Source organism: Prionailurus viverrinus, chromosome A2 (genome assembly GCF_022837055.1).
Source record: "Prionailurus viverrinus isolate Anna chromosome A2, UM_Priviv_1.0, whole genome shotgun sequence".
Lineage (NCBI taxonomy): Eukaryota > Metazoa > Chordata > Mammalia > Carnivora > Felidae > Prionailurus > Prionailurus viverrinus.
In genome coordinates, this window is record NC_062562.1 from 35,487,971 (window position 1) to 35,511,635 (window position 23,665).

At 42.0% G+C, this 23,665-nt stretch overlaps 1 protein-coding gene across 2 annotated transcripts in view; it reads right to left on the minus strand.

Annotated features, from left to right (window-relative positions):
* Positions 1-236: 236 nt before the first annotated feature.
* EOGT (EGF domain specific O-linked N-acetylglucosamine transferase) overlaps positions 237-23,665 on the minus strand; it is a 38,316-nt gene continuing 14,887 nt past the window's right edge. Inside the window, exons 9-18 of one of the 2 annotated variants that reach the window (XR_007150412.1) lie at positions 20,394-20,497; positions 14,703-14,795; positions 14,280-14,351; positions 14,047-14,133; positions 13,458-13,526; positions 8,730-8,791; positions 5,248-5,367; positions 4,570-4,727; positions 2,977-3,079; positions 2,265-2,401 (exon numbers count right to left, since the gene is read on the minus strand). Coding sequence is in view for 1 of the 2 variants with exons in the window: in XM_047850401.1 (XP_047706357.1) it covers positions 2,255-2,401; positions 2,977-3,079; positions 5,248-5,367; positions 8,730-8,791; positions 13,458-13,526; positions 14,047-14,133; positions 14,280-14,351; positions 14,703-14,795; positions 20,394-20,497 (857 nt within the window). In the remaining variant the exon portion in view is untranslated. Of the gene's footprint in view, positions 2,402-2,976; positions 3,080-4,569; positions 4,728-5,247; positions 5,368-8,729; positions 8,792-13,457; positions 13,527-14,046; positions 14,134-14,279; positions 14,352-14,702; positions 14,796-20,393; positions 20,498-23,665 lie in introns of both variants that reach the window. The other variant, XM_047850401.1, reaches the window with a different exon arrangement.

Consider the following 23,665-nt stretch of genomic DNA (forward strand, 5'->3'; position numbering starts at 1 on the left):
CTCACGTGAGAAATGGGAATGATTCTTCTGTCATTTTTGTAAAAGTTATGCAATACAACATTTGGGAAAGCATCGTAGAATCATCTGCTAAATAAACGTAAGGCATAATTTTTGCTTAAACCGAATTCCTCATCAGTGAGCTACTTATTTTTATAATCTAGAGCTACCAGATTGCCAAAAAGTAAGGGTGTAGCATTAAGACGCAGAAAACCTTGAAAATTGTTCTGGTATTCAAATAAAATATAAAACGATTTATTTCAAAGCCATACCCAAAATGTACAAACAATGAAATCTCTTTTCAAGACTTAATTTTCAAAAGCACTCTTTACATTTAAATTTTATAACCATTTGAAGGTCTTTTGCTCCCATAGAAAAAGTCTGACAAAAGTTAATTCCATAAAGTGTTAAATGTACTCGTGTTTATATAAAAGCATTCTCTCTACAAATGTAAAATATTTAAATATAATAGTTGCATTATGAAAATGTCCTCAATTTCTGGAATTCTTGCTAGTCTGTAGAATTGTATTTCTACACACTTCTTAAAATGAGGTAAGCTCAACGCTGACATTTTTTTCAGATACTTTTTCTAGAAGTTTATACTGCTCTGATTAAAAGTATAATGCTGCCTTTAAATTTCTTTTAAAGTGAAATCTTTTCCCGGGAGTGACTCTATTCTGCACGAAGCACAGCCATACCACTCACTTAAATATTCATGTGTTGTGATTCTTTTTACACAATTTTCACATCGAAATCAAAAGTATTACTATAGTCCTTCACTACTTTCTTTACAGAGATCTTAATAAATATCCCTAAACTCTGGAAGACTGTTCATAAACCTTTAAAGCAGGGGTCAGCAAACTTGTTCTGTAAAGGTCCATATAAAAAAATACTTTGGGTTTCTCAAGTTACTATTCTGCTGCCTTCCCTTTTTTTTTTTTTACAATGCTAAAATGTTTTTTAAAAAAATCTGCAGCCCTGTTAATCATCTACTTTAAAAAACAGAAGTCATCCATCTCTTAATTAGATTTCTCAAGTGTTAATAAAATGTAAACTTCACATTTCGCAGTAAATTAAATCCACGGTTTCTGACCCCTGGATTGAAAGTTCATAAACAGTAAGAAATTAATCCCAGAGAGTGGGACCGCATTTCAGATATTCTTTTTAATCAACAGCACTTTCTCATGGGCTGCTTTTTCATTTTGAAATGGAGAATTCACATGTCTTTACTTTTTTTTTTTCTTTTGGTTTTTGTTTTTGATAGGGAAAAAGTCTCTTCATGTAGCTAATCTGGAGTCTGCAAGCTCAAAGGGAAACACTCCCGTGCAAAAGGAGACAGAAGCATCACACAGGCGTGTGCAGTCACGAATACCTGCACCGAAGCCACCATGTGATACAGAAATTCAACCTAACTGCTCTCCAGGGCTAAGAAGGAATTAGGGGCCACCAGCTAGAAGGTATCCAAAGCAGTCCTAACGGATGGTCTAATTTATTTTTATCGTATGTAGCTGTTGCATTTGAGGAAAACATGATTTGCATATGAAATATGGGAATATAAACTGATGCAACGGCATGGTTTATTGAGGTTCTTGGTGCATGTAGCCTGGAGTTTACTAAAAAGATAGAGCAGAGAATTCTGTGGGAGATACTTTGGACTCTGAGAGAGTAAAACAGACCTGGGTAGAACACTGTTTGATCTCTGACATGGAGTAGGCTACCTATAGCCTGGTACTGAGAATCACAATGGGGTGTGTGTGTGTGTGTGTGTGTGTGTGTGTGTGTGTGTGTAGTATGTTGTTTTCCTTTCCTACCACAAAGTGTCGTGAACAGATTTTGGCAAATAAAAAAAAGCTGCTGTGAATTTACTTAAATACATCAGAAACACATTGGAAGCCACTAGAAGTATAATCCCATTGTCATCTGCAAAAACATTTACAAATTCTAAAGCCAAGAAGGTTGACAACTTTGGTATACCTAAGAAACTCAAATACATCAGCAAGCCCATGCCTTATTTTTAAACTATAAAAAGTGAAGTTTTCAGTGCAAAAATAGTATCTTGATAAATAGCTATGACACGAAAATCACGGGAAACAGTTAAAGACTCTAAAACATGTAAGTAATATCCTGAAGGCATGTTTTGGTCCAGAAAAGGTAATTTGGGGTTAGGAGATAACTAGTTGTTTTGCTTATTTAACTGTGAGAGCCTGGGTGGTGGAATGTTTAAACAAACAGACTTTTACAAACGGACTCGGCACATTTATAGCTCATCACGTTTTTTCTTAAACGGCCACTTCGGGTGTTGTAATACGTGGTCTGCCGCCTGAAGGACAAGGTACATGAATTCTTCTACATCGAAAGAGTAGTTGGTAAACTTTGGATGTTCCCCCAGAGTCGGGTGGTGGCCCTGCAAAAACAATCACAGAGCTGTAAGTCACTAATGACGTGGTTTTCGGAATAGGAACATAATTATTTTACTTTCGCCAAGGCAACTATTTTAATTTATGCTCTGCATCAGAAACTGGCAATTTTTTTTCAGTACAGAGCCGGGTAACACATCTTTCCAGCTCTGGGGGCCATACAGTATCTGTTACAATTACTCAACTCCACCAGGGAAATGCACAAGCAGCCAAAGACGACATGGAAACAGAGAAGCGAGACTGTCCCAATAAAACTTTATTTATAAAAACAGGGGGTGGGCTAGATTTGGCCCCAGCAGTCTATAGTTTGCTGATCTCTCCTGTATATAATTTAAAAGATCTTTCGAGGCTCAAATTTCACAAAGTTGTCTTCTCAACATAAAGATAGGGAGTGAGTGATTAATTTCCCTTCTCCCAACTTGCAAATATAAAATACAACTCACTATTTTCGGAGGACAGTTTATCTCTGGAGTGAAGTTTAAGGACAGTTTTTCATATTAATCAGACACTTTAAACCAATTAAAATGAAAAAAAAGAGGTGAGTTTTGTCACTGAACTTTACCTTATCCTGGGGAAAGACTTTATTCTGCCTTCGCCAAGTGATGTAATGGATCCCTCTCAGCCTGGCCAGGTCTAAGTAGCAGCGCTCATCTCCACAGTTGTACCTAAGGGCACAAGGGCACCCACACGTGAGACTTGTGTCCAGGGGTTTTGCCAAATCAACACCTGTCTGGGGAATAACACACCTCCCAAATATGTTCCTGCAAAAGGTCGTGTAAACAGTACACAAGATTGATGGAGATTATTTTTTAAACATCTTCATAAGTGAACTACTTTAACTTTATTTTATTTTTAAATTTTTTTATACATTTATTTATTTTTTGAGAGACATGAAGAGACAGAGCACAAGTTGGGGAGGGGCAGAGAGAGAAGGAGACACAGAATCCGAAGCAGGCTCCAGGCTCCAAGCTGTCAGCACAGAGCCCGACGCGGGGCTCGAACTCACAAACTGAAATCATGAGACCTGAGCCAAAGTCGGACGTTCAACCGACTGAGCTACCCAGTGCCCCTTAACTTTAAAATATCCAAAGAGGATCAAGGAATGGAGGGAACTAAAGTCTATCAAGAGGGCCGACTGACTGTGAACTTGGTATTATCTCCTAATAGCCAGTCTACACACATGGAAGTGGACTTAGGGGAGTAACACATCCAAGGGCACATAGCTAGGGAAGCAGAAATGGAAACCTGGTCAGCTGAGCAACAAGGCCTGGACACTATCAGGCTTCCTTCCTTCCTTCTCTCCCTCTCTTTGGGAGAAATGAAGCATTGAGATAGAATCCATAATTCTCTGGCTATTTCTCTAATGTAGATGTATTTCAAATATTTTTGCAAACTGTTGGAAGTTCACAATTTTTTTTCCTAAATGGTCTCTCATTCAAATACTGAATGAAGTGGTTTTTAAAGTGAAACCGTAACATCTAGGTATACAGACACAAAGAGCGAAATGGGGGAACAGTAGCCACTGTTGGCATGCCCAGAACTAAAGATGGGGCGTGGTGTCTACGGCAGAATCACTAAGGGGGAGAAGGCCATGTCTCTATCATCGCCCACCCAGTTAGAGGAGCACCCCAGGAAAATCACTGTCCTCTTGAGGCCTCGCTTTCCCTGAGTATAGAATCAGTGAGCAGCAGGCAACATGGTAGGCCTGTGCTTTGGAGCTGTGCTCTTCATGACACAAACAGGTGCTTAAACTCGCTCTCCTTTTAACTGTGGTAGAAAACACTTAACATGAAATTTACCGTCGTAGCCATTTTTAAGCACACAGCTCAGTAGTGCTAACTGCACTCACACGATGCAACCATTCTCCAGAAATTCCCCATCTTGCAAATCTGAAACGTGACTCCATTCAATACGAACTCTTCATTTTTCTCTCCCCTGTGGGCTCCAGGCAACCACCATTCTACTCTGTCTCTGTGAATGTCACTACTCTGGGTACCTCACATAAGTGAAATCACACCGTATGTGTCCTTCAGGGAGTGGTTTATTTAGCTGAACATAATGTCCTCAAGGATCATCCGTGTTGTAACACGTGACAGGATTTCCTTCTTTTTAAAGGCTGAATAATGCTCTACTGGAGATATACAGATATACCCACATTTCCACATTTTGTTTATGCATTCATCCGCTGATGGACGTTTCGGTGGCTTCCACATCTTGGCTGCCATGAATAAGGGTGCCATGAACACAGGTATGCAGTATACAGGTTCCTTTTTATCAGCATGATGGCACAGAGTGTAGAGAGATGGTCCCAGTCTGAGAAGGACACAGCAACGAGCTTTCAGGAAGGAAGTCACAGACTCCCATCTCCCACATCATACCGAGATGGAGGGAGAAAGGGGTGTTTGCTTGCTAACTGTAATGGCAGCTACAGACTTCACATATTTAGTTTTAGGTCTGTTTTCTCTCTAGATGCCTGTATGATGTGACTTTCTGATAATGATTAAGTATTTTGCCTTTTGGGGGCATCTGGGTAGCTCAGTCTTTGAGTGTCCGACTTCAGCCCAGGTCATGATCTTGAGATCCATGGGTGCAAGCCTTGTGTTGGGCATGGTGCTGACAGTTCGGAGCCTGGAGCCCGCTTCGGATTTTGGGTCTCCCTCTCTCTCTGCCCCTCCCCAACCCACGTTCTGTCTCTCTTGCTCTCAAAAATAAATAAACATAAAATTTTTTTTTTTAAAGTATTCCACCTTTTGAAGCTCTGAATGGCAGTCTCAGCCATGCACAAAAAGCATTATTTGTGGCCTCAGTCTACAAGTTGTCTCCAAACACTTACAGTTCAAAGACAGCAGCCCAGTCTGGAAGGAAGAGTAAATGGGTAAGACCAGCTCCATGCATTCCGATAAATATGTCCGTGTTATGACTGATCCTCAGCTGATCTAAAAACCCAAGTTCCCTGTGAACACATAGAACAAAAGAAGACAGAGGGGAGAAGAGAGAGACCGTTGGGTTGAGTTAGCTCCTGACTCATGGTAACAGTATTCATACAAGCGCCTTTCCCAATTTAAATCACATGCCACTATGGCTTTTTGCCAAGTCCAAGCCTACTCCAATAATTAATAAATTAATTATTTAATAATTTAACATTGTTTTCTAAGTAAGCTCACTTTAAAAAAAAACTTAAATGTATTTTTTTTTAAAAAGATTTTATTTTGGGGCGCCTGGGTGGCGCAGTCGGTTAAGCGTCTGACTTCAGCCAGGTCACGATCTCGCGGTCTGTGAGTTCGAGCCCCGCGTCGGGCTCTGGGCTGATGGCTCAGAGCCTGGAGCCTGTTTCCAATTCTGTGTCTCCCTCTCTCTCTGCCCCTCCCCCGTTCATGCTCTGTCTCTCTCTGTCCCAAAAATAAATAAAAAAACGTTGAAAAAAAAATTAAAAAAAAAAAAGATTTTATTTTTAAGTAATCTCTATACAACGTGGGGCTCAAACTCACAACCCTGAGATCAAGAGCCGTAAGCTCTCCCCACCGAACCAGGCAGCAGCCCCTAAGTGCATTTATTTTAGAAGGAAACTTTGAGAGCTTGAATGAAAAACCAGTAGTGCATAACAAACAAAACTGTAAAGACAGATACAATCAAATGAAAAAGTTTCAAATCTAGGTAGGTACTACTGAAGGAAGAGCTGTGAGCCTAAGGCCTGCTCTTTCTTTAAGAAAAAAGGAAATTAGCAGGCACTACAGAGATGTTATGTTGTACTAGCATCAAACTGAAAACTAGTTCCTTAAGATAACAAAAGGACTTTTTTTTGTAAAATAAATTCTCCTTGTGAGACTGGAGTTCATTCAATGCCATCTGGGTATACCTAAAATTATCTGAGATACCACAAGGGCTTGTCCTGCCTTTGCAACAGACTAATCCTCAAGTTTTATGCACATCAAGATCGTTAAAGTGTCCTCGGAATTCCAGACCCTAAAAGATATGCAAACTCTGAACTGAAAGTCAGTGCCAATAAAGTCCACTGAAGTGAGGCTGCAGTAAGTATAACACTCTGAATATACATAATGGAATTAGACCTCCCATTCCCTCTTACCCAAAGTAAAAAAAAAAAAAAAAAAAGAAAAGAAAAAAATTACCAAGATTATTTTGGATTTAAGAAGAGAATGTGAAATCCCAGCTTCTCCTCTTTATTATTTTTTTTTATTTTTATTTTTCCAGCTTCTCCTCTTTAAAGAGCTTCCTCTCGAAGTAAATGAAAACCCCACGTTCCACACAGAGAAAGAAGACAAGGGCACCATGCGTGTGCTTCACACGAGGTACACGTGCCTCAGTTTCTCAAGGAATGCCAACTGATGCCACAGGAAGGGTGGGTATTTGCCCAGGTAGGAATGACCCTGGAGTCACCCGGTGTGGAAAATGTCTGAGGACAAGGAGGCAAAGCTCCATCTATTATGTTAGTAACGCTTCCCTCAGATTGGCAATGTCTGAATGTACTGCCGTTCCTCCTTCAGCTGGGAAACCTGCGCGGGGCACGGTTTCTTAAAAGCCAGTCAACAACGGAGCCTCCCCAGTTCCTGCAGCCTGACGTCCGGCCCTCTTCTTCCTTCCTGTGGCAATGATGGTAGTCACCACTGCGCAGTGTAATTTGTAAAACAGGAATAGTTTCGCCAACTTCGTAAGACCAGAGGGAGAACGGAGATAAAGCAAGCGAAGCATAACAGTAAGTCTCAACAAATCGTAGCTGTTCTTAAGATTGCTGTGTATCTGTATTCATTGTCTACGGTGCTGAAGACAAGAGCCATGCCATCCTCCATATCTGGATTCCTACTTCATAGGATGTGCCCAGCTCATGGCAGACACACCATAAAGATTTATTGTATCAGTGAACGCATGCATGGTGAATAAGGTGCGGAAATCCCATGCTCACTGGTAAGTTTGTTGTTTTTTTTAAAGTAGTCTCCTCCACACCCAACATGGAGCTTGAGCTCAACGACCTGGAAGTCAAGAGTCACATGCTCTACTGACTGAGCCAGACAGATGCGCCACTTGCTGGCTTCGAACCTATTATAGACATTCATATGCTGGTATACGTATTTTTTTTTTTTTTAACATAGAAAGTCTTTATAGTGTTTAATTTGGAAAACAAGACAGTGACTGTGAGTGGGGCAAATGGAGGAGAGTTTTCACCTTTCCTTTTGCGCTTTTTTCAACACTGCTTGACTTTTCCAACCAGGAACATCTATTTTACAGCATCATTGTTTTTTCTATCAACAGGGATTACCTAGACAGTAGATGCGAGGCATATTGTGTCTGTCTAAGCCTTTTACTTCTGTTGGAATTTTAAAAGAAGTATAAATTCTTTTTAAGATTTTTTAGAAACCTCATATTATTCTACGACACTCAAATTATTCCCATATAACTAATTTTAGGTCAAGAGTTGAAATGTGGCAACTAGCAGGACACATGAGGCCAGTAATATTTTTTAAATTCAGGATTAGTTGCCAAATTTTAAAAATCCAGAAATAGGGGTGCCTGGGTGGCGCAGTCGGTTAAGCGTCCGACTTCAGCCAGGTCACGATCTCGCGGTCCGTGGGTTCGAGTCCCGCGTCGGGCTCTGGGCTGATGGCTCAGAGCCTGGAGCCTGTTTCCGATTCTGTGTCTCCCTCTCTCTCTGCCCCTTGCCCGTTCATGCTCTGTCTCTCTCTGTCCCAAAAATAAATAAACGTTGAAAAAAAAAAAAAAATTTAAAAAAAAAATCCAGAAATGTCAGGGGCGCCTGAGTGGCTCAGTAGGCTAAGCATCCGACTTCAGCTAAGGTCATGATCTCACAGTTTGTGGGTTCAAGAACCGTGTCAGGCTCTGTGCTGACAGCTTGGAGCCTGGAGCCTGCTTTGGCTTCTCTGTCTCCCTCTCTCTCTCTCTCTGCCCCACCCTCACTCACACTCTGTCCCTCTCTCTCTCTCTCAAAAATAAACATTTAAAATAATAATAATAATAATAATAATAATAATAAATAAACACACAGAAATTTCAAATGAAAATCTCGGTTCCTCGCTTCTCTTGAAAAATGAGATGGGGTTGAAATATTGGACCCCACAGAGCTGAAGAGTGACTGCCCCTGTGCCCTGGTGCAACCCCCATCACCACCAGGGGCCCTCTCCTGCCCTGGGGCCCTTCCCTGCTGGCTACACTCACTGATGCTTCTGCCTGTCCCTCCCTGGTCTATCAGCGCCAAAAGCTACCATTTGAAAAAATCCTTCAACCCCTGTTAATGCATCCAAGCAAAAGATGACAGTGTCTGCTCAAGGGTGAGGTATCACTTACTTATACTTGTAATCGACAATCCGAACCTCAAGTGTAGATACTGTTTTCAGTGCATTTACCAGCTAGGGAAAAAACAGAAACATTTAGAATTTCTTTTTTTCTTTTTCTTCTGTTTTATTTTCCTCTGAGTCTTAAAATTTCTGTTTTTCATACAAAATACTTTTCAGGTATTACATATCATTCAGGTTTAGTGTTTTAACCCTTAACTGAATTCAAATGCAGATTTCATCCCTTGGTCACACTATTCTACCACCCTAAAATCCTGCTGTGCTGGGTTGTCATTGGGCTGAGAGCGGAAAATTCACGAGAGGGGGGAACCTAGGTGTCTCAGTAGGTTAAGTGTCCGACTTTGGTTCAGGTCCTGATCTCACAGTTTCTGAGTTTGAGCCCTCATCAGGCTGTGGGCTGACAGCTCAGAGCCTGGAGTCTGCTTTGGATTCTGTGTCTCCCTCTCTCTCTGCCCCTCCCCTGCTCGCACTCTGTCTCTCTCTCTCTCTTTCTCAAAAATAAATACAAAACATTAAAAAAAAGTTCATGAGAGCAAAGTGGCACAGAAGCCAGTAGGCGTTAACGGCCATGGTTACTACTTGCTAGTTATTCCTTCAGTTTCTCAATGTGTATTTGCTGGGCACCTACCTTGTTCCAGGTTTTATGTTAAGAGTTTTCTCCCTACCCATTATCTCACTTCAGACAAACCACTTGTGTTTTGGACCTTATCTTCTGAAAATGCTAAATTCTTGGCAGAAAAATGTTTTCAATATTTCTACACAGAAAAAACAATTATTCTCTTAGCAAACAAAGTAACAAAGCACGATTAACCTATTATCAGAAACGCAGCCATGGTTCTCTATGTCCCTCACAATTAAGCCGTCTTGAACCGACCTATGACAGCAATGGTAACCAAAGTATCCCTTCAATTGTGCTGGCATTGCTCGGTACTTTGGTGAATGTCACTTAATCCTCATACAGTCTCATACTGAGTAAATATTCTTATGCCTATTTTTATTAAAGATTTTATTTTTTTAATGTTTATTTATTTGAAAGAGAGAGAGCGAGCGAGCATGTGAGCACTAGTGGGAGAGAGGGAGAGACAGATGAAGAGAAAGAATGCCAAGCAGGTTCCACTTGGCACAGAGCCTGATGTGGGGCTTGATCTCACGAACCATGAGATCATGACGTGAGCCCAAATCAAAAGCTGGATGCTTAATTGAGTCGCCCTGGCGCCCCAAAGATTTTATTTTTAATTAATTTCTACATCCAGCATGGGGCCCAAACTTAGAACCCTGAGATTAAGGGTCTACCGACCAAGCCAGCCAGGTGCTCCCATATGCCTATTTTTAAATGATATAACAGAGGCTGAAAGATGTTAAGGACCTTTCCCAGAATCTCCCAGCCAGCAAATGGCACAGCCAAAACTAAATCTAAGTCATCTGACCCCCAAACCTGTGTTCTCAGCCAGTACCCTGTACTCTCCCATGTATTAAAAGCAACAGACAGGGATTTACATCCAGTCCCCACCCCTGTTAAGTACGCACACACACACATAGAATGGAAGTTTCTCTCTCTAGACAGCTCCTGAACTCCCATAAATATGCTGCTTATGTCAAGGAGCTGAAGGAGGGAGGATAGATTAGAATCCGTTTTTCAGGAGGGAATTAATCCCAGGGCATGAGCCCGGGTCCCGTAATAAGATGTGTCCACATAAAACACATCACTTGTTTCAGAGGGTCCCCTGGCAAACAGGCTCTTGTTCACAATTTCTAGTCACACCATGGAGGTGGCCAGAGCTCTCTCGACCTTGAGGTTGGGCAGGACTGCAGGAACCACCATCCAATGAGAGCATGGGGGATTTTATTATGTATTCACGAATCAAGGTAGAGTCGAACGTGCTTTCCTCTCTGCTTGGTAGCTACCTTCTCAAGTGATGCCAGTTACTGAGACAAAAGCAGCCAGTGGGTGCTCGTTGGCTTAGAGTTCAGATCTGAACTTCCAGATCTCACCTCTGGGCAACATGGTGCGGGCGATCTGTGTGACTGGATGTGAACATGTCGGCGGCTGACCGGCAGCACCCAGCACCACCCCTTTCCACTGGATGGATGATGTTCCTTCGCCAGCCTTCCCGACACAGCCTCCTGTCACATCTATTTGTGTTAGAGCAGTGGCAGTCTCTGGTTCAGAAGCAGGCTCAGACTCTGACCACCTCAGCTCACCCCCGCCTCCATTATTCTGCTCACCAGCTGCATGACCTCAAGCATGTTTTTTTTTATCGCTTAAGCCTCAGTGTTCTTTTCTAAAACAGAGGATAATAACAAAATATGTACCTCACAGGTTTGCTGGAAGCAATGGGGAACATAGAGTAATATTCTTGGCATATAATTAGCACTCAATATGTGTTACCTCTACCAATATATACTACTGGTCTGCCTGTCCATAAGGGTTCCATCCATCAACCCCAACATGGCATCATTTGATAGATTTGTATTTCCGGGTCTTTAAAACACACACACACACACACACACACACACACACACATACACTGCTCATTTCTTCCACCCACAACTTACAATCAATGTCTCATTACAGCGTATGTTCATAATCCATATGGATCTCAAGACACTAATTGCATAATTTTGATCAGCCTGTTAGGCATCCAAACTAATTTGTGTAAAACATTTTACCCATCCAAACCTGGCCCCATCCCCCTCCTACTGAGCTTTTCCCAACTCAGTTCCACTGACCCGATCAAGCTAAAAGCCCGGGAGTTCACCCTTGATCCTCAGTGCCTGGCCTGACCGAACAAGCACCTACATATTCAGCCAGGGAGTATCCCAGACTCGATCTCCGAGACAGATCTTAAATCCATTTACTTTGTCATCTCTGCTGTCATCACCTTCATCCAAACTCTTTCCGGGGCCACAGTGACAGCTCTGAATGATACCCCTGTTCCTACTCTTGCAGCCAAAGTGGTTTACAAATAAATGAATAAGCCAGTTCGTGTCTCTGCCTGTGTATTTATTTTCTATTAGCTGCTACAACAAATTACCACAGACTCGATTGCTCACGGCCACACAACTGACCCACTCAATGTTGTGCAGGACAGCAGTCCAACAGTGAGACAGATGGCTGTCTGCAGGGCTGTGCTCCTTCTGGAGGCTCTAGGAAAGAATTCATTTCCACCTTCTAAGAGCCATTGCATTCCTTGGCTCGGGGCCTCTTCCTCCATATTCAAGGCCAGGGATGTGGCATCCCTCTGGCCCTGCTTCTGTCCTCATGACTCCCTTCTGGATTCTGTCTCCTTCTTCCACTTTCAAGGACGTGCAGAACTAAAATGTGCTCAGTGAGAAGAATCCAGCTAAGCAGAGAGCTTTCAGGCAGAGGCAATGGTTCTCCGGTGGAGAACGCTTAAAGCCCATTTGTGATTCCATCAGGCCCTGCTGGATAACCCAGGGTAATCTCCCCACTCTCAGGCCAGCTGACGAGCGACCTTAATTTCACCTACAAGCTCAGCATCCCTCTGCCACGTAACCTAATCTTGTCACAGGTTCTAGGTATTCGGATGGGGGCATCTTCTGGAGGAGGCCCGGTATTCTGCCTACCACACCCTGCCCAAAACTTCACGGTGGTTTCTCCCACACCGGAATAGAACCCGCTCATTTTCTCAGCTAGGCCTATGAGGCCAAGAGGATATAGGACCTCCCTACCGCCTGCCCAACTTCTCTGACCTCTTCTAGGGTCGCCCCCACCTTTCCTGCTGTGCTACAGCTGCCTGGTGATCTCTCCATTCCTGGAGCACCTAAAGCCCGGACATCACAGGCCATCTGCTTCTGCCTGGGAGGCTCTCTCTTTAGCTGGCTTCTTAGCGATCAGGTCTCTGCCCAACAGCACCTCTTCAGATATCTCACCTGACTGCTTCCCCTTCCTCCTGCATCTCTGGCCCCTCTACCCCATCACCTTGTTTTACTTCTTTTGTGGCACTTACTACTACCTGAAATCACCTTACTTAGGGACTTGTTTACTTATTTCTTGTCTGTCTCACCCAGAGAGCATAAGTTCCATGAGGGCAGGGATCTCACTTGTCTTGCCCTCTGCGGTAGCTCCAGGGCCTACAGTACAGCCCAACACATAGCAGGTGCTCAAGACATTTTTGTGGACTCAGTCATACTATTGTGAGAACACCTGCCAACCAGGCTGTTATAGGCAAGGGCCTTGCATGGTGATCTTATCTCAGTTAAATATAATTTAAGAGCTGATGCTGTCCAAATAAAGTACAAAACCTAAGAGGTGAATAATTTCCAGGACACACAGTCATGAAAAGAATGGAGACTCTTCTAACTTAGTCTGCCTCTGGATGCCACAGTATTGCCACACTCCATCAATCATCTCTCAAAAGATACTCTTGCATTTTTGCCACTAGTTTGTACAGAGGCAGAATGTCTGGCAATCTATGGCAGTAAAGGCAGGATGCAAGAGATAGTTACTGCCTCTGTTTCCACTCTGAGTTGTGGTAGGTAAACATTTATAGTAAGGCGAAGCTAGTTTGGGCAATTGGTGGTTTGCTGACCCCCAGTAGGAGTCTAGTAAGTGAACTGGGCATAGCCATCAAACTTTGCTAAAACCTAATAATTTCCAATCAAAGCATATAGTGCAATGTGAAAAAAAATTAAGCACATTAGTTATAAGAAGTTAAATTCAACATGATGGTATTAAAAACGCATACCAAAAACTAACCTCGTTTTGGTTTAGAATTTTCCGGTACTCTGTACTCCGTGCAAGAATGGTGACTCGGATTCTTCCATCCTGTCATCAAAAAGAAAAGGCAAAATAATTCTGTATATGCCTGCACAGATGAATGAATACTAGAACCTAAAATGTGATTTTCACAAAGCGATGAAACTCAATCAGGATATATTTAGGGAACAAGTACTTGTTTAGCCTGATTCCTTCAGACTTCCCTCAGGAAATAACACTGCATCCATTTTAGCCACAGAAGACAAAACTTGTTTACTACACTTCTGTTTGATTGGCTGGGTGGAATTTTTAGCAGGGGTTTGTGGGTTAGGTGGGGGCTGGGGGAAGAGCAAGCAGATACGGAGAAAGACAGGAGAAAGAGAATGGAGAAAAAAGTACATTCTTCCACTGTCCCTTATTTATCTGTCATAGGCTGGTGACATCTGATTTTGGATCACTCACTCCAGGCAAGAAATTATTAACCCCAGAAAACACTGTCTCCCGCTGGTTTCTTTTTCTGCAAAGGTGCCATTGGTTTTTATTTTGGGTGAAGTCAGGCCCAAGTCAGAACCTATAATGTACTCCTTACCTTGGGGCCCTCCTGTGTGATGTTCAGTCTGTGCAGCACATGCTGGGAAAATGCCCTGAATAATCCCGTGTTCTGACAGCCAGATATCTAACATGAAAACAATAATTCATGTTACAATGAGCCATTCGGCCTTACTATTTAGGATGTTCTCAAGTTACAAATAAACGTTTATCTTAAAATCTATCCAGAATAAGTGTATAAATATGAATATTAACACCCGTTGACATGCTTACCAAAGGGGTATTATAGAACAGCCCGTATCGCATCCGGGGGAGTAGGGAAAAAATAGCTTCTTTAAAACACACCTAAGAATGAAGGTATTGTACAAGGTAAGAGAACACAATTTGCACACTCCACACCAAAATAGTACTTAAAATTCCAGAAAATAAATTTTAATTAATCTTTTTTGCATTAAAATATTTGGAACAGCAAACTATTTCACTCAAGTGAAAACCATAATTTTGGAAAAGTTAAAGGGAAAAGTTTTTTAATGCTACCTAGTTAAAAACAATTATTCTAGTCATTAAAAAAAAAGCAACTACGAAGTCAAAAATCAATGGTAATAGCTAATAGAAACTCGTATTAAATATTTATTCGATGAGTGAGTCATCTGTAATGACTGTTATTTAGAGACATTTCAGGAAAGTTTCCAGTACCCTTTTGGAATCATAAGTTTTCAAATGTATAACATCATAATCCGTAAATGCTCTCCATGTGTCAGAGAATAGGTCACCATATCCATAGGAGCTCTGAAAGTGAAAACAAAATAGGTTAGGGCCATGGAAGGATGCAATATGGCTTTTTAAAAATGCAACAAAATACTCGAATAAGCTTGTTAGTCTTAAGAACTAATGATGCTAAACCAGCTCAAAAAATCCATAGAAGAAACACGGATTTTCATCTTGGGCCTGAGCAAATACCTAATTTGATGGAATGTCATCAGAAATAATCACCACAAGGGGCGCCTGGGTAGCTCAGTCAGTTAAGGGTCCGACTTCAGCTCAGGTCATGATCTCACAATTCTGTGAGTTCGAGCCCTGCACCGGGCTCTGTGCTGACAGCTCAGAGCCTGGAGCCTGCTTAGGATTCTGTGTCTCCCTTTCTCTCTGCCCCTCTCCCGCATGTGCTCTCTTTCACTCTCAAAAATAAAATAAGCATTAAAAATTTTTATTTAAAAAAGAAGTAATCACCACAATTATACTCTTAGTCTGCTGAAAACATTTGGTTTTTCTACCCTATCTGTTCTTATACTCACATCTCTGAATGGTAGTTGGTGTGGGGTTTTTTCCCTGTGAGTCTTCTATCCAAATCACAGACATATGACACCATTTGTACACACTAGGATAGCTCAGTAAGCAAAAACAATCAGGGTAAATGGAATACACTTCTGAAGAAATTTCAAAGCAAGAAAATGCTTTGGAAGTCCTAACATTAAACTATGATGAATGCTTTTCTTTTTTTTTTTTTTTTTTTTTTAATGTTTATTTTTGAGAGAGAGAGACAGATAGAGGGGAAGGGGTAAAGAGAGAGGCACAGATTCTGAAGCAGGCTCCAGGCTCCAAGCTGACAGCACAGAGCCTGACACGGGGCTCGAACACACAAAGTGCAAGATCGTGACCTGAGCTGAAGTCAGACACTTAACCGAATGAGCCACCCAGGCACCCCACCCTGATGAGCGTTTTTCTAAGAAATGATCTCCTCATTGACCAAAGAGTAACATGTGACAATTCCCCATTAACATTAAGAGTAATAATTATAATAGCATCTTGCATATTTCCTACATCTCAGGCATGCTTTTAAGCACTTAAAATTATTAACACCCCACAAACTTAATAAGCTAGGGGATACCATTATCCCCATTTTACAGATGAGGAAACAGAGATACAAATTTAAGTAGTTTGCATAAATGGCAGTGCTGGTATGTTTGCAGGGTTGAGATGAAATCCAGTTGGTTTGCTTCCAGATTCCAAGCTTTTAACCTCTGCACACAACTGCCTCTCAGAGGGAAATAGGTCTTTCTAGTACATTTACCAAATGCATTCCATTTTTGCAAAGTAGAAATTAATTACATGCTCCCTCAGCTAAAGGAAGGAGATCAGTTTCTTTAAAAATGGTATAACTTAGATTGAAAAATTCAGCCAAAAGAAATAAGAACTATGTATTGTAGGATTAGATGCAAGGTCTACAGTTGGCTATACATTATGCTCATGTCTTTTTATCATTATAGCAATTCTTTTTTCAGATTTTGAAATTTTTATGTTGCACATATTAGAGTTATTTCAAAGTTATTGAGAACTGTTAGATGTAGTGATAAAAAAAAAATTTTCCCCTTCGATGTTTCTCCAATGCCATTCTAATAAAGGCCCTTCTCAACACCATCAAAAATGAAATGTCCCTATTCTGGCTCAATAATAAATAAAGGGCAATTAAAAGAGTGATTCGAGACAGTTTCTTGAGATAAAATACTTCAGATAAAATAAGATACCTTTGAAAGGAAAATTTAATAATAAAATACAGCAATCCTGACTTTTCAGGGAAATCATGTATTATTCAGTAACAACCACCTCCAAAAGGTTCTTTTCCACATCCCTCAACTTCAAATTATCTGCCACAGGGGAAGGACTTCTTTCTAGTCTCAGGTTGAATAATATTTGGATATTCTTGAAGACGCCATAAAATTTCCTCCTGTGTATGTCTCCAATTTAAACATGCAAATAACCTATGACTTAGAAAGTCTATTTACAGGAATACATCCTACAGAAAAGCTGGGATGAGTGTATAAAGACACATGTATGTGGGAGGGATGTTCAATGCGTTTCAGTAAGTAGCAAAAAAAAAAATGGCAACACATGAAATATGATTGGGGGGTGGCAGGACATGATACATGCACTGAGGCATGTGTTGGCTATCCCTAGCATCTACCAAATATCATGTAACCATACACACAAAAAAATAATAATAACCCTAAATGTACCCACTGGGAAAGATGCCCCTGATATAATACTAAACTAGGATATGAGAGAGTATATTTTCTCAAAGGATATAAACAAACACATCCCTACATAAATTTTATTATATCCTTATACAGATCCTTACATAGATTTTGTATGAGGATATCTTCATATTTGCTAAAGTCAAGTCTTATAAGGGACTCCCACATGTTAACTGCAGTGTGTTACTGTTGAGGGAAATGAACTTGGAGAAGAAGAAGAAGAAGGGGAAGAGACCTTTTTCTTTCTTTCTTTTTCTTTCTTTCTTTCTTTCTTTCTTTCTTTCTTTCTTTCTTTCTTTCTTTTTCTTTCTTTCTCTCTCTCTCTCTCTTTCTTTTGTCCTTCCTTCCTTCCTTCCTTCCTTCCTTCCTTCTTTTACATTCCCATGACTTAATTTATTTTATTTTTTAATGTTTATTTATTTTAGGAGAGAGAGAATATGCAAGCAGGGAGGGGGCAGAGAGAGAGGAGCACGGAGGATCCAAAGCCACTAACTGCTGCAGTGTGGGGCTCGAACTCATGAACCATGAGATCACGACTTGAGCCAAAGCCGGATGCTTAACCCCAAAAGAGGGAGGTAGTAGGAGGGTGGTGACCCTGCTCAGCTAAATGCATCCTGCCCCTCCCTGCCACTCGTGGTCAGCCTGCCCTGACATCACGTGCCCAGTTACCAGTTAAGTGAGTAACCTGGGACTTCATGGTGGCCGTGCATCCTATTTACACTCTCCAGAAGGTGCAGAGAAGGGGAGGGCTACAGAAGGTGCTCAGTTTAACTCAGTCCACTTGAGGAAAACATGGAAAAGCAGGCAACAAGATATAAGGAAGCTTCTGGAAAGTGTCTAGAAAACTTTCCGTCAACGTACTAGGATGTGCAGGGGACCATAGGGAGGACACAGGACACTGTGGTTTCAGTGCACAGGATGGGGTCCGACTGCCTGGCCTGGAACCCTGACTCCACCCCTCGCTGACTGTGCTCTCTTAGAACACCCGCCTGCTGCTCACAGCTTCAGCTTCCTCATCTGTAAACCAAGTTCATAAAAATCCTACTCCCTGGAGGGTTCTGAGCATTCAATGATATAACATAGGGTGTAATTTTTTTTAAAAAAAGGCGCAACAAGGGGCGCCTGGGTGGCTCAATTAAGGTCCGACTTCGGCTCAAGTCATGATCTCACGGTTCGTGGGTTCGAGCTCCATGGCAGGCTCTATGTGGACATCTTGAAACCTGCAGCCTGCTTTGGAGTCTGTGTCTCCCTCTCTCTCGGCCTCTCCCCACTCACTCGCTCTCGCTTTCTCTCTCTCTCTCTCTCAAAAATAAATAAATGTTAAAAAAAAATTTTTTTAAAGGCACAACAACCCTGAGTTAATCATCAGGGCTTCTGAGAGCTGGTGACGGTGGCCTAGAAGCACTGACAGAAAAGAGAAAGGAACTGTTGCGTCCTTTGCTCACAAAAACAGTTTCAAGAAATGAAACCGTCATGGTAGCAAAACTGGAACTCAAGAGGGAAACACATACTTGCAAAGAAGAAAATCAAAAGACCGCATTATTCACATGCCAAGAATTATCAACCAATTCTCCCCAGACTTCAAATCAAACTACAAGTCTAAGGAGCAGTGATAAAGGAAACCTTTCTACGCAGCTCCACTATGAGCCTCGTATCTGTGAAAACAAAACACTTCCCCAAATCCTGCATGAGAATCTAACCTTCGTTTAACTGTCTGGCTCTTCTCTCTGGAAATGAAGATGGCAGGGGCCAACTGTGTTTCTAAGTAACACTGCTTGTGATTTTTCTAAAAATTTTTTTTAATTTTTATTTTTTTTTCAGAGAGAGAGAGAGCATGCATGTGAGCACACATGAGCCGGGGAGTGGTAGAGGGAGAGGAAAAGAGAGAATCCTACGCAGGCTATAAGCCCAGCATGGAGCCCAACACAGGGCTTGATCCCACGAACCTGTGAGATCACGACTTGAGCCAAAATCAAGAGTCAGAAGCTCAACTGACTGAGCCACCCAGGCGCCCCGTTTGCGATTTAAAAAGAGGCTTGACGGGTACAACGTGTCTGGACTGGGAAAGGGCACGATGACTCTTGGAGCTGGCTGTCTCTTCAGGGGATCCTGGGAGCTCTACCAACACAGCTGGTGCAGGAGATAGTGGCCTCTGTGGGACATGAAGTGTCTGTACCTGCCCTAGGAAGATCCCCGCCCCTTGCACCTGAGCTATGCTGTTCAGGCTTCTGGAAGGACTCTCCCTGGAAGGAATGCCTGAAGTTGCCCTGCCTGCAAGAATGTTCTCAACAGACTTGTGCCAAGAGGGGGTCTACGAGCATCTTGTGAGTTGGAATGTCTAGGTGAACTTTAATGACCTCTTACTGGCAGCCTCTCATGTGCACCATAAACCACTTGTCCTCCCTATCATTGCCATGGTCATAGTCAACACACAGAGCACACAACACACAGAGCCAGGCACTGTGACTCTTCGCATACTGTATGGTTCATCCATGATACTGAGGGAGATACCAGAATCATCCCATTTCCCAGCTGAGTGTACTGGGGCAACTCTGGGGGTTACCTTGGTAGGTGGGGGGCTAGATAAGGGAAGAAGGAGAAGGGAAAAAAAGACCGTGCTAATATACCTAAGACTTGCCCTGGGTAGTGACCTGATACAGCACAATCTAGCATCAGTCAAGTAGAAAAGGGAAGCTACAGTTAAGCAAAGGTAGCTGGTAATTACAGGAGGCCACACGGTAAAACAGAGGCCAGATCTCCCCATGGGAGTCAGGTGGGAGGTCACAGAGGTTAAGCAAAGGACAGTCCTCACATGTCTCTCTCAAAGAAACACTGAGCACAGGTCTCTGGGGCTTCACCTTCCCAGAGGGGGAAAGAAATCTTCCATGGCTTCATTCCAAAATTCAAAGAACAAAGATATATACACGCAAATGCATACATACCCATATGTATGCATACATGTAAATGCATATGCACAGACACATTCACACCCATCTGCATCGGTGTGTACATGTGTGTATATTTAAATGTGTGTGGGTTAGAAAACTCCATTTCACCACATCACATTTCACACATTTACTGAGCCAGGCAAAGCTGAAGCAAAGGGGGCACCTGGGTGGCTCAGTCGGTTAAGCTTCCGACTTCGGCTCATGTCACGATCTCGTAATTTGTGAGTTCGAGCCCTGCGTCGGGCTCTGTGCTGACAGCTCGGAGCCTGGAGCCTGCTTCAGATTCTGTGTCTTTCTCTCTCTCTGTCCCTCCCATGCTCATGCTCTGGCTCTCTCTGTCTCTCAATAATAAATAAACGTTAAAAATTTTGAAAAAAAGCTGAAGCCAAGAACATGTTCTTACTTACGGTGTCCCACATCACGATGTACACATCTGTACTGAATGAATTATTAACGTGCTGAGTAATATAAAGATTGATAAAATCACAGAAGTGGTGATACATGTTAACACCTGGTATTGGAAAAAAGGAAATCGATGTTAATTAACCCCAAAGAGCAAAGGATTAAACAATTTTTATTCACCCCACCTATTTATAGTGTGATAGACTTTTAGCTGAAAATAATTGGGAGAAAAACATAAGAGTTTTTCCAAACGCGAAAGGATCTGTACTTGGGAAGTCCTCAATTAACTGATGATTGGGTTCAAAAAAATCACTTTAAAATTGTCCATTTAGAAATCAGGAATGCATTTTCCCCTATATACACTAAGTAACCAATGAACAGTAAATTCCAAGAAAAAAATAAGAGAAGTCTATTTAGCTCAAAATGCAGTAGAACTATAAGGCCAAAAAGAGTAATTTTATTTTTTATGATCATTTATTTTTTTAAATCAATCAAGCAATATGTATTTACCATAGAAGTATGGACAATGATGGCACTTTTAACATTTTGGTATTTTTCATTCCTTTTTAATCGCTATTGATAGCATTGCTTCTGGGGAAAATATTAACCAACTACCATTTGAAAGGGCTGAGTGTCTCATGTTCTAATAGAAACAGCATGAACTTTGGAGTCTGAAGAACCATGTTGAATCCCAGCTCAGCCATTCAGGAGCAAGGTTTTCACAAGAGGTGATAAAGTCCCCACGCTTTAGCTTCTCTAGGAGAAACAGGAAATCCTTATACTTAGGTGCCAGCTTTGTTAGGAGGAATGCAAAGAAAATGTACCTAAAAGTACCCGGCCCTGTGCCTGGCACAGAGGGAAACTGTAATGAAGACAACCTGGATCCTGCCGGGTCAACAGGGGTGAAGGGAGTGTGTGTGCAGCTCTTTCTAAATTTGTAAGTCAGTCATTAAAAAGAAACCAAACATGCACTCTTTCGACTTAGGTATGCAGGACCCAGTGTCCAAACTGGCAACGCGCAAATCTAAAGGGGACGAAATTCCAAGAACTGACATTCAAAACATGCACTTTGGGGCGCCTGGGTGGTTCAGTGGGTTAAGTGTCCGCCTTTGGCTCAGATCATGATCTCACGGTTCGTGGGTTTGAGCCCCACGTCGGACTCTGGGCTGACAGCTCAGAGCCTGGAGCCTGCTTTGGATTCTTGTGTCTCCCTCTCTCTCTGCCCCTCCCCTGCTGGCATTCTGTCTCTCTCTCAAAAATAAGCAAACATTAAAAAAAAATTTTAAACATGCATTTGAAAAGAAAAACAGTGACTCTGAAAAGCAGAAATCATAAAATATTCTGACTTCATTCCCACGGTGAATAATAATGTTGTGTGCCAGAAAATAAGAGTAAAAAATACTCAGTTTATAGAAGTCAGGTCATTATGCTGTACATCTTGAAGTTATACAGTGCTCTATGTCAATTACATCTCAATAAGACAAAAAGAAAAAAATTATTTTTAGACTGGTAACTATTTTTTTTTTTATTTTTTTAATGTTTATTTATTTTTTGAGAGAGAAACGGAGTGTGAGCTGGGGAGGGTCAGAGAGAGAGGGAGACACAGAATCTGAAGCAGGCTCCAGGCTCTGAGCTGTCAGCACAGAGCCCGGTGCGGGGCTTGAACCCACAAACTGTGAGATCATGACAAAGTCAGACACTCAACCAAGTGAACCACCCAGGCTCCCCTGGACTGCAATCTTAGATGAATATTTGGAAAGACTCCCTTACGTATTCAGAACAATTTGGCAAAGAGCACATTTTCAAATTACTAAGAAAAAGAAGGTTCTATGACAACACATCCTTATTTCCAGATGAGCGCACAGCACACATTAGCTCCCCCATGGACCATCCGGCAAGTTTGTAACAGGTACTGAGGGACGCAGCACAGACCAGTGTGGCCAAGGAAGGAGAAAACATGGGTCCCATTCTCAAGAAATGTGCCCCCAATGAGTCGTGTTCTGTAAAATGCTCATTCTCTGACAGTAAGAGTCAATGTGAAAAGGGAAACGGGATGAGGGTGTAGTCAGAAGAAAAAGAGTTAGAAACCTTGGAAAAGAAACAGCCCGGGGCTACGCTAGCCTATTATTCCTACTTTACCCAGTTTACTGCCTGAGTAGGGGCATCCGTTTAACAGCTCATACACATCCACCTCTTTTCAGGCAGATCACAGAGTTTTCTTTGCCCCTTTTCAATTTGCATATTTAAAACAAGAGTCAGGACCTCGAACACAGCATTCTTACTTCCTCTCCTTCCAAAAACCACAACGGGTCTGATTTCTGAACCTAATGCTTTGTTATATAAGAATTACAGCTTCAGAAAACAGAAGCATTAAAAATATGATCAATACATTATAGTAATTCTGAAATATTTGTGACAGAGAGCTCTCTATATTTCACTGGAAGCCCGGCCCCTCATGCATTTTGATATGGCATGGCAGAATAACCTTTATCTCTTTTAAAATTTGTGTTTTATTTATTTTGAGAAAGAGAGAGCAAGTGGTGAGGAGCAGAGAGAGAGGGAGAGACAGCATCCCAAGCAGGGTCCATGCCGTCAACACAGAGCCGGATGCGGGGCTTGAACTCAAGAACTGTGAGATCATGACCTGAGCAGAAGAGTCGGACACTTAACTGACTGAGCCACCCAGGCACTCCATGATCTTTTTCTCTCATAATAAGACACATAATATAGCACGATCCACGTTTCTCCTCTCTGGGGCAACTGGTTCACAAAGTTAAAGCTGTCCTTGAAAGTTGAGAGTCAGAAGCTATAGGTACAAATGGGAAAATAATGTAACTAACTTTTTGCCCCTAACAATACACTGCACTGCTAACTTCAGACGAATTTTCATTTCCCTTCAGTCATGGAAAGGATTTTAGAAAGTCTGCCAGAAGAGCAAGGGCATTCCTCTCCTACCCACGATATATACATGGCTTTTCCTTTTAAATTTTTTCTAAGGAAGCACAACACAAATCAAGTTATTGCAGAAACCATATGGGGTAAATTTAGCTACAGAAGGTGTCCATAGACCTTTTTCTCTCATCTTTTGATTCTGATAGAGTCATCTGATACGAATGTCCAGGTCTCCACTGAAATACCAAAAGTATCGGGGCGCCTGGGTGGCTCAGTCAGTAAGCGTCCGACTTCGGCTCAGGTCATGATCTCACGGTCCGTGGGTTCGAGCCCCGCGTCGGGCTCTGTGCTGACAGCTCAGAGCCTGGAGCCTGCTTCAGATTCT